The sequence below is a fragment of the Mugil cephalus genome, chromosome 5, assembly GCF_022458985.1.
Source record: "Mugil cephalus isolate CIBA_MC_2020 chromosome 5, CIBA_Mcephalus_1.1, whole genome shotgun sequence".
NCBI classification, from domain to species: Eukaryota; Metazoa; Chordata; class Actinopteri; order Mugiliformes; family Mugilidae; genus Mugil; species Mugil cephalus.
This window is the reverse complement of record NC_061774.1, coordinates 15,270,966-15,281,948: the sequence shown is the minus strand read 5'-3', so window position 1 is coordinate 15,281,948 and position 10,983 is coordinate 15,270,966. Positions and strand designations below refer to the sequence as shown.

General features: G+C 41.0%; 2 protein-coding genes across 2 annotated transcripts; one reads left to right on the top strand and one right to left on the bottom strand.

Moving 5' to 3' along the window:
• Positions 1-122: 122 nt before the first annotated feature.
• Positions 123-5,136, top strand: fgf1a (fibroblast growth factor 1a). The gene is made up of 3 exons (XM_047585529.1): positions 123-1,922; positions 3,204-3,307; positions 3,390-5,136. The coding sequence occupies exons 1-3, from the start codon at positions 1,754-1,756 to the stop codon at positions 3,579-3,581; spliced, it is 465 nt and encodes a 154-aa protein (XP_047441485.1). The 5' UTR covers positions 123-1,753; the 3' UTR covers positions 3,582-5,136.
• On the bottom strand, positions 4,220-10,696 carry LOC125008331 (NEDD4 family-interacting protein 1-like). Its single transcript, XM_047585527.1, has 8 exons — positions 10,502-10,696; positions 9,329-9,422; positions 7,435-7,574; positions 7,255-7,342; positions 6,997-7,121; positions 6,799-6,865; positions 6,591-6,699; positions 4,220-5,565 (listed from the first exon to the last, which is right to left on the bottom strand). Exons 1-7 carry the CDS (start codon positions 10,535-10,537, stop codon positions 6,593-6,595), a joined length of 657 nt encoding a protein of 218 aa, XP_047441483.1. The 5' UTR covers positions 10,538-10,696; the 3' UTR covers positions 4,220-5,565; positions 6,591-6,592.
• Positions 10,697-10,983: the final 287 nt, after the last annotated feature.

The window sequence follows — 10,983 nt, the reverse complement described above, 5'->3', positions numbered from 1 at the left end:
ACTTCACCGAAGCGAGGAACTGTGTGCTGGTGTTTACCGTCACAGTGACTCTGTGAATTTGAATGGTGGAGGCGGTGGGCTCGTGGTAACACACTTTTCGTGATCACAGCAAGCACTTGTTCGTCAAATAAATAAGCATTTCCGTTCTGAGACAGTGTGTTGAAATCCGCTGAGATTCAAGGATTCGCCGCTTGTTTGCAGAGTTCAGAGTTCTTAACGCGGCTCAGACCTGAATGATTTTCATTTAACTGTCTGTTGCCAATTGAAGCTACAAAAGTGGTGAGCCCATGAGCCACTGATGAAATTTAATATAAAATCCTTAAATTTTACAGTATTCAGGACAGGGTTTCCGTGGAGACCACTGACTACATGAAGATGGATGAAGCAACTATTGAGAGCGCTTTTAAAGCTGAATGCATCAGACGAGTCTTGATACAATTTAAACAAGTGAGTTATGTATAAAAAAAGGTCATACGGAAACATTTCTCAGCAACAGGCTGTAAACATGGTCTATTTTAACATGGAGGTTTTGGAGCAAGTCTCAGGTGGACGCGAGGAAATGAGGAAATGAGGAAATGCCCAAAATCGTAAATAAGACACATTTACAGGAGTTCCCGTTAAACACACCTGCAGTTTCCTCTTATGGCCACAGGTGCCGCCAAACATCAGGTCACAAACAATAGAGTTTAGAGAGGCCCCTCTTACACAAACGAGGTTGAGACTAGTCACAAGCACCAACTCCACGTACAGTTAAACTTAAAAGATTGTAAAAGATTATAAAATAGGAACACAAATACAGCCTCTAGAATGTTAAAATCTACGTTCTGTCCTAGAGAGTAGAAGAGAATTAAAAACTCCAACTCTTACCTGATTGTATTTGATGAAATGGCTTTGGTTTTACTTCCAAAGGCTCTAAAATATCAGCCACCATCTTAGTTTGATTCTCTGAACACTGTGTCTGTATATGTGAACACAGTGTGACAGACTAAACCGCTGATTACTAAGCTCTGGTTTAAAGCTGCAAGTGTTTATAGACCTCTGATGCTTTGTTGCTCAAAATGTATACATCTATACACAACATTATCATGTTGGAATTCAGTTCCATTACTAGATAGATGTCCAGTGGACCTACAGACCTTTATGATCTAACCGTGATCATAAACTAATCTTAATCTTCAATGATAATAAGTTTACCACAGATGTAGGCTAACCAATAATGTAGGTCTTGTCATTACTGCCAATGGTATCTTTTCACTTAAATCCATTACTTTTAACCCTTATAATGTGTTAGAAAGTTGCCCATGACTTTTGTGTTAGTGGACCAAAACTGACCCATGATCCATGGGTGCATGAAACTACCAGTGTTCTTGAGATTTTCAGAATTAAAATTCTTTTGTTGTGTTAAAATATCTGTTCTCATAAAAACAAAGAAACTGAAACTTTCACATGTTATCCTGCCAATGGGTCAAATTTGACCCGAACATAGTACTATAAGAGTTTAAAATACAAAAAATTGTTAATGGATCCATAATGAGCGTGATTTCCCTCCATACCATCACCCGAGATGAAAGTTCAGGCCCGGATTCGGGGGCGCGCACGCAGCTGCCTGTGTGGTCTCTGCGCTCGTTCACGAGCATGTAAACACCTGACCACTGCAGGGGACTCAGGGCGGTTATCATTTACACAACAAACTAAAATACATCCATCGCTGCCGAACCACCTGCCGTGGAGTTAAAGGGCGGACTTTCCTCTGATGGCGGATGGAGCGATGTTCTCAGTGCAGGATCAGGCTGTGGACGGCGGCCTGCAGCGGCTCGACTACCGGCGGCTGACTCGGCTCTACTGCATGAATGGCGGACACCACCTCCAGATCCTCCCCGATGGGACGGTGACGGGCCAGAGGGACGACGGGGACGTTCACAGTAAGCAAGACTGCAGCAAGACGGCGCGTTTGCACGCCCATCTCAGGCCTGCAGCATGATGCGTTCACTTCCTTTGCTGCAGGAGCAAAGCACCATGCGTCGAAACGTGGGAGCCACAGTTGTGATAAATTAACTTCAACAACTTCCGATTCATACAGACCCTTACGGCAGGAAAGCTTACAATAGAAAAAAAAAATGAAAATAGCAGGACAGAAGTTCACATTATATAGGACTATATGACACAGATTTCATTGTTTGATGCAGAATTAAGGCGGCATCCTAAAAATAAAGGCTTTTTAGTAAAGGTCACAAACATAAGGATACTTGGTGGTGGGTGGCAACTAGGCAGAACCACTTTTTCTCCGATACAATTCAAATTAGTTCAAATTAAAATTGATTTACTTCTCAAACAACTGAACCATGTTGACTTGGGGAAGGGTGACTCAAACGAGTCCAGTCTCATTTGTTTCAGTTTTGTTTTTGGATAATGACCTGAAAGGATGAGAACCTTCATAGACATATGCTGTCTTAAGTATCTACAGCAGTAATATGAAACAATGAATGAGTCAGTAAAATAAATCTAAACACACCCTGAATAATAATAATAATAAACACTGATACTCTAAATACAATTTGCCAAAATTTGCATATTAGTCAGTTCATTAACCTCCTGATATCCGAGCTTTTATTTGGTATGCATTTTTAATTTCTCTACGGTATTTGGGATCAGAAGGCCCTAAGACGTATAAAAACTAAGCATCATCTTTGAACAGGAAGTAGCAGCTTTTGATAAAAAAAATTATGTCCTCATATGTGGACACTGGTATTATTTCATTATTTATGTTATAAAGAAGTCACTGCTATGTGACAAAATATATATTTTAATACCTGAATGCAGCTGAGCAAAGACAGAACAATGAAGTCCCAACGTCCTCAAATGAGTAAATGCTTATTAGCGATGTTGTAGCTCGTTGCTATTGATAAAATCTGTTAAGTTTGTGAGCCATATACAGCTAGAAACGTTAACAAGCATAAAAAAATAAGTTTTAATCTTTGCTACCACTAGATGTCAGACTAAATCGTCCACTAATGAGGTCAACAGGTTTAAATGAAGCACAATAAGATGCAATAAAACCTAAAACTTCGTGTCCCCACATGAAGACACAGAAACAAAAATTAGCCTCATAGATTAGAAGAAAGTGCATTGTGTTCTATTTCTTTTACTTCTCATGCTAATGTTTCGATTGCTGTTACCTAACTTGAGGCCTTTTCTCCTTGTAGCTGTTTTAAGGCTCAAAGCTGTGGACAGAGGCGTCGTGGTCATCCAAGGAGCAGAGGCCCAGCGATACCTGGCCATGAGCGATGAAGGCCGTCTGTACAGCTCAGTGAGTGTCCATAGCTGACGATTTATGGGATCAAAGCGTGTTGTAGATTACACTTCATCATTCAGATGTGTTTCTCTCTCAGCCCACCATAGCCGACGAATGTTACTTTCTGGAGAAACTGGAGGAGAACCACTACAACACGTATCAGTCACAGAAATACCAGGACAGGGGCTGGTACGTGGGTCTGAAAAAGAACGGAAAACCTAAACTCGGCCCAAGAACTCACATCGGACAGAAGGCCATCTTCTTTCTCCCCAGGCAGCTGGAGGACTGAAGACGTGCAGGAAAAAACCCACCTGGATGGAAGATAGGACTGGACGCTGCTCAGTGATGGCTGACCACACATCAGAAGTGTGTTTAGCTCTGACACTTAACCGGCTAAACTGTGCCCCATCTTTTATTTGACTTATGTAGCAGCTCTCAGATTAACAGAGCATTCAAGAAAGGGGAATAGCAGTAATACTATAACACCAGGGCAGAATGTAAGTCTTTACTTTTATAAATAGTATGTTATATTAAAAGTAGTTTTAGTGAAGTTTGAAGCAGGAGGAAGTATCTCCAGGAATTAAACATCCGATTTTCTCATAATCTACTGAACTTTACTTGAATGAAAAATGACAGTTAATGGATGTCATGTGCTGCTTGTAGTTTGCCTTGTCATTTATGTTTGATTTCGGGGATGAAATACCTCTGCAGATAAGAAAGAAAAAAAAAACTTGAGGGTCACCGTCCAAATAGGGTTGTGGATGCTTTTAGTTACATTCTGCTGCCACTAGGAGTCGCCTTACGATCACTCTTTCGTCCACAATCTTGATCGGTAATTTCGACATTCAATAGCTCCACAGTCCTGACCATTACCTCATATCTGTTCTGAGTATTTGAAAGGCCAAAGAACACAGACGACCCAGGAGACGCATTGAAAGTGACATTTATTTAACACTAAACATTTTCTGTACAGTTTCATAACAACAAAACCCCAAAGGCTGCCACTCTACATCACATAGAAATAAGCATAATTGGTCTGTAGTCAAAGCAATGGCAGAAGTATGAAGTTAACCTATGATTCAAGCTGTTCAGTGTGCTATAAATGATGAAAGACAGAAATTAAACCCTGCACCGACTCCTTGTTTTGTGTCTGTGTCTTAACAAAATATCCCTTGGGTTTTATTAGTTATGTTTCTAAAAGTGCACCTGCATACAACATTCTTTGATATAACTGATACCAACAGCATCGTTTACCATTGCAAAAAAAATTAATTAAAAGAAAAAGAATAATAATCCCGTTCTGTTAATTAAAATTTAAGGCAAAACCACACCTGGAAATGGAATTGAAGTTTAAGCTCTTAGATAATTTGACCCTTAACAGCTAGAATTCAAAACCAGACCAGTAATTGTGCACATATGTTCCTGAATATCATCTTGGTTGTCATCACTCTACATATATTCAACGCTCTTCTTGCGTTACAGAGCACGTCTTGAGGTTTGTTGCTTGACATTTGTGAGTGATCAGTAATCATCTAAGATCATCTCTTACTTGAATTCTCTTTCCAGGTTAGATAGTTTCACCCGATTTAACAAAACAATTTACAGGTTATATCCTAACCTCCATCACATGGGTGTAATTTTGGTGTCTTCCACTGACACTGTGTTTGAATCACAAAATATATTTCACTACGATGATGCCCCCTAATGATCAAAAAAAAAAAAGCTGCAGGCAACACTGCCCCCTCCTGGCGAGAAACACTGATTAAAGCCAACAGGTGAGTGAAATATGCAGTATATATTAGCACTTAAAGCCTAATGAAAGCTTGCTTTTCTTTTTTTTTAATCTAAAAACAACAGATTAAAACCAGGAAGTGAGATTATAAAGTGTGTCGCATGCTATGGCGAGTCTACAGAGTGCTGTGCTAATCAATTCCTGTTGGCTTCGAGTGTCGCCAACATGAGACTCTCCCTATTTATTGACCTCAAGGGCAGACGCATGCTACCACCAAATGATATAAGGCATCACTTATACATTACAGACAGATGTAAATAGCACTTAACATTCGCCACTAATGAGTACACTGAGGGACTATTACTGTTAACCGTTTTCCATTAATAAAGTTTCAAAACAAAATAAAACAAGTGATATAGTTCCTGAATATTTTATAAGTCTTGACTCATCTTCGTCTAGAACTCATCTGGCCGATTTCAGATGGACTGTCTTTTCATTGGAAACTCTTCTTCTTCCTCTTCGTATCCAAAACTTCCACATCCTGAAAGTCATGAGAAATCAAATCATGTTTAGAAATGAGCTGAAACGTTAAAACTGTTTAATGTTTACCAAGCTGATATGGATTCATACTCGATTACACCAGGGTTGCCACACAAATTTTAAAACTTGCTAAAATATCTTCTTACAGAAACGTGATTTAAGGCAGAGCGAGTCATTTTTTTGCAGGTGAACAAGCACAATCAGCCCAAACCAACCAGCCTGCCCCTGAAGTTTCACAATAGATCCAGTTTCTTATCAGGGACTTGTTGACGTCACCTTAATGGCCCCGTTCAGACCTTGCGTTAGCGTCTTTTCTGGGGAACCCGATCACACGTGGCTAAAGTACGGGTGTGACCACACACCAGGGCACATGGTGGCGAGCTGAGACACATGTGACCACATTCTTTTGATAGCGAGTCACAATAAAGACTGAGCAGAAAAAAAAACACCACAACCACACAATCGCTATTCTAAACAAATGATCACCTAAAAAAGGAAAAGGTAAGTGATGTCAGCTGATTAGTAATGAGAAAGCTGCTTACTATCTAAATAATACATCAATAGGGTTTTGGGTGGCATCTTCTTTGTGACTTCTTTTGACTTTCAGGTCTAGGTGGACTGCTGAGTCCTGAAACCTCAAGCATGTCCAGCTGTCTTCGTTTTAGGCATTAATGTTACGCCATTTAAGCAAAAATAGTATTGAAGTCGCTGAAGGAAGCTTGGTTTCACCTTTTCAACAAGTCACTGTCACATTTTTCAGTCGGGTGATCAGACTCTACAAGTCATGTGCATATTTTTTTGTTTATTAAGCAGCTGCTCAGAAGCTAAAGTGCACAGGGAGGCAGTGAGTCAGAACCTCATCTGATAAAGCCTCAAAGAGCAAACCTGGATTGGTGACGATGACCCAGATTGGTTCACTGACATTTAAAATACTATTATTACTGTCTCAATCTCATCTCTCATTGTGTAAGTCAAGCGTGCCACCTGACTGCATGCAGGCTAATATATGCACCTTATATACCTTACCTCTAATAGATGAAGAGTACCCTTGTTCGGGGAAGAGTGGCGTAGGTGGGATCAGCCAATTTACGCACTCTGGAGTAGTTGACAAAGCCTCTGATAAACAGCATGAAGCCTGTGAACGAGGAAAGACGCACAACGGAAGAAATGACGCAACAGAAGATTATAGAAAATATGTGAAGTTTATATTTATGACGTAATGTCCGTCACTCACCCAGGGCCAGGAACACCCACCACAACCAGTACTGTCCATCAAAGTAACCAGGGAAATAGGTGGAAAACTGCAGAAACATAAACACACACTGACCACAGCTGTTTTCTATCAAACCACTAGACCTGATGCTACGCAGCAGCAACGCAGTAACGCAGTAACCGCACCGGCTGAGCCGTAAATTGAATAAACAGCTCTTACCCTGACAATGAGAACCCATTTGATGAGGGACAGACCGAAGCCCGAGATGGCCCCATATCGACCGGCGGCCGATGTCGTCAAACAGAACGACAGGAAGAAGCCAATCCAGTTGAAGAGGAATGCCACTGTAGACAGAAAACAATAATTAATATAAAGAAAATTACTTAAAAAGTCATCAAACTGGTTGGTAGACGCTGGAATTTAACGGCCAACTACAAATCAAGTATCAAAGGAAGGAAGAGGGAAAGCGTTTCTTACTGAAGAAAGTCAGCATGAAGATGCCGTCATTTCCTATTCGCAGCTGGTCAGCATCTTCAAAGTCGTCTCTGGCCACAAAGTCCTCCTCCTGCAGCGAGAAAGGCAACATGTGTTTTTAAACTCTGGTTTGTTTTAATATTTTGTGCTTGACGAGACCCAAAGTCATCATGCGGCAGGTACCGTGACTCTTCCAGTGACCAGGGGGACGGCAGCTTCTGCTTTGCTTCTCTCGGCCTCATCGTAGGAGGGCAAAGTGGTGGCGACGCTGTAGGACGGAGGGTTGGGAAACCTTCCTCCGTCTTCCTTGTATTCGAAGAAAGCTGTGGGTGCGACGAGGAGACGAGTGAGCGCTCAAATTAACTAACTCATTGAAGTAAACATGTCCCTGAGCGCGCTGGACATTTTCTTTCTGCAGTTCCAGAAATAGAAAAAGACATTTCTCCGTGATGTCTTACAAAAAGATTAAAAAAAAGGGGCAGCTTGTGGACCAGAGAAGAAGACTGTGGCTGCCTCCCCTCTACTTCCAGTGAGACCTGGCAAGACACCCAACCACCTAAAACCTGCTCCAAGTATGCTAACGACCCTTTGTATGTACGAGTGGATCTGTTAAATGCAGGGAAACTTCCCCACAGGCAGATCAAATAATAATACTGCGATAAAAATCCTCCACAGACTTTCCCGCCTCTACACAAACCAATCACATCCAAGCTGTTAAATGTTCTGCCAATTAATAATAATTTCCAAATGCCGCCGTCTCTCTGTAAAAATGAATTCTTTCAGCTCGTGTCTGATTTACGCACGTTTTCCGCTGCCGTTCAGTGCGGTATATGTTCCTACTCTAATAACCCTGATTCATTTATCTATTCTTTTTACTAGTAGGAACGTTTGTGTCTGGTGTAGTGCCAACTGGGCTACCACCAGTTTGTCTTACAATTTGTACGATAAGCTCATGATATTTGCTGAAAGCTTAACTGCTCAAATACTTTTTGAGCCCAATGTAAACTGAACTACTATTTATAATGTTGGCAAGTAACTCAAAGCAGATCATCTCTGTAGGGACCATTTCATCACCTCCACTAACAGAGAGAGAGATAAAGTTGGTCAAAAGCCATTCTCTCCATCTGTCTTTGTCTAAGGAACAGCAAAACTGAAAGCCAGTGACTTTTGGCTCATTCTGACTCAGCTGTCTGGAACATTTTTACCGCTGACTGAACAAAAAAATCTTCTTTCACTTCCTCCACAAAGGAAAACAGGAGCAGCTGAGAATTTTAAAACGCAGGCCGGGGACGGATGAGTTACAACAGAAGGAAAGACATTAGTCGTATATATGTGTCCATTAGGGGTTTATGCCCTCCCCGCGCAAGTCGAGAACCATATCTGGGTCGTTTGGCCGCGATCCAGGAGTCCTCCTTTGTGTTGGTCAAACACTAACAGCACTGAAATGGATCAATGCACTCGTTCGGGAAGAGCTCAAAGGCTGCACCCGCTTACGCAACATGTTGACCTATGCCCTCCTGAGAGGAGAGATTAGAAACATGAGACCGTTCTTGCACACAGGCTTTACTGCTTTACGATGTCTGCTCGCTTGCCACTTAATTAGGAACACTTTTAAAACAATGAACGCCGATATAACAACCCCTGCGCTAAACCTTAACTTCATGACGTAACAATGTTCAGTTTATGATCTATGAGCATCAGAAACGTGATGATTCAACCCCATGCTCATTGTGGAGGATGTACTTTATGGGGATATTAAACTGAATTGAATTTAACCCTAAAGTGTTTCTGCTCCATTGACTAAGACTAGGGACTGTCAATATAATAGAAGCTTGTGTTCTTACAACACACTACAATTCAATAGTCCTTCAATAGCAGACCTGTGAGGCACAGCTGTCACATCCTGCATGAACAATACGCCCCTGTGTTAATGTTTACTTTCACTTGCACACCTGCACTTCTGTTGGGTGCGTGACTTTCAGATAATAAGCATGCAGCTGCATTGATATTTATGGGTTTAATGTATTAAAAACTGAATAATGAGACAGTGTGTGACCGAGCTGCAAAGCTTCCTGACCTGCATTTGCTGCAGCAACGCTGCTGTAGGGGGGTGGTGCATCCTGGGCAGGACCCTCCTGGGAAGGCTGGGCCGGTTCCTCCTCATTCACCAGCTGAAGGAACGATAAGAAATGACAACACAAGCTTAAATGCATCCTCTCTGAAGACTTGCTGATGGAGATAGATGTACAGTCCTTTAATTTATCCCACAGTGGGGGGAAATGCATTGCAATCCTGCACTAGATGCACTAAATCTGTACTTCATGAAGGTGTTCAGGATTTGTTTAAAATAACAAAGACCTGTTTATTCGACTGTGTTTTCATTTTGGAGGCTGTGATTTGTTGTATTGTTGAACTGTATTATACTGTACTGACTCATGTTTCTACATGTACGTACAGTTCAATGACCACCTTTCAGACGCTGTTTCAACATAAACTAAACATTATAAAATCCATGAAGGCAGATTCATTGTAGGTCTGTTCGAACTGTTTACACCACAGGGGCCATTACACAAATACACAAATCGTTAAACGGGACTGGTTTATGGCAATATTAGATTAACAGGACATTCGCGTGAGGGCTGTTCTTAATCTGTCATAAGTATAGACAAAGGCACGTGTTATTAAATCTGAAAATATTGTTATTTAAATAAAACAAAATCCCTTCTGATCGTCAGCAAAAACTACACTATAAACTTCTTTTTTATATGTAAATTTCTCATAGAGACGAATAAAGTATCTATCTATCTATCTATCTATCTATCTATCTATCTATCTATCTATCTTTCTTTCTTACCACGTCAACATCAGAGCAGGTTGCTGGTTTACATTAATTGCTTTTGCTTCTAATCTGCCTCTGGAGGACTGATCGGTCCAGTAACACTAACGGCCCTGAGTCAAGGCTAAACAAAAGTGACACTACACAGCTTTCGTGTTCAGGCCAGACTCTGCCAGCTGACGTTACCAACAACGACCTAGCAGCTACATGAAAACAGCTCACATCAGCGCCCGCTCACATCTGGAAAAACATATGATAATACGTATAAAAGTTTGAATTTGGGCAATTTGGCTTGTTGTACGACTGAAATGTGTATATTATCCACCCCGGAGCTTGTTATTTAGTGGCAGGCTAATGTTGACTAGTGTTAGCTGATAGCTTAGCGTTTTAGCGAATTGGCAACCTGTTACCTACCTCTTGATACCTGACGTTGCTGTTTGGTTCTGCCATTGTGGACGTGGAGCGAAGTAGTTCAAACGTCCCGTTCCTGTTTCTGCCGTGAATATATGTAATGTAAAGGAAATCCCGATCCCGACGTGGAAATAGCAGAGATAGCGCTGCTTCCTAGTCGGCCATCTTGTTCCTTCTCTCTGGGCGGATCGAGCAAAATATCGACAGTAACGATACCAAACGCTACTGTTGATATCGACCGATACCAATGTATTGATATCGATACTTGTGTTTCAGTTTCTGTCTTATAAAACTCATGCAATCATGTACATGTTATTTACAAAAAAAAAAAAAAATATGTTGTTTCTAGACAAAATCTTTTATTGTGATAATAAAGTATTTTCTATTTACTTGTGAGCTTTGCCCGACTTCTGTACTGGAGTTTAACTGATTCCAAAAGGCAAATCACTAAAACACTTAAAGGTCATGAAAACTCATTTAGATCT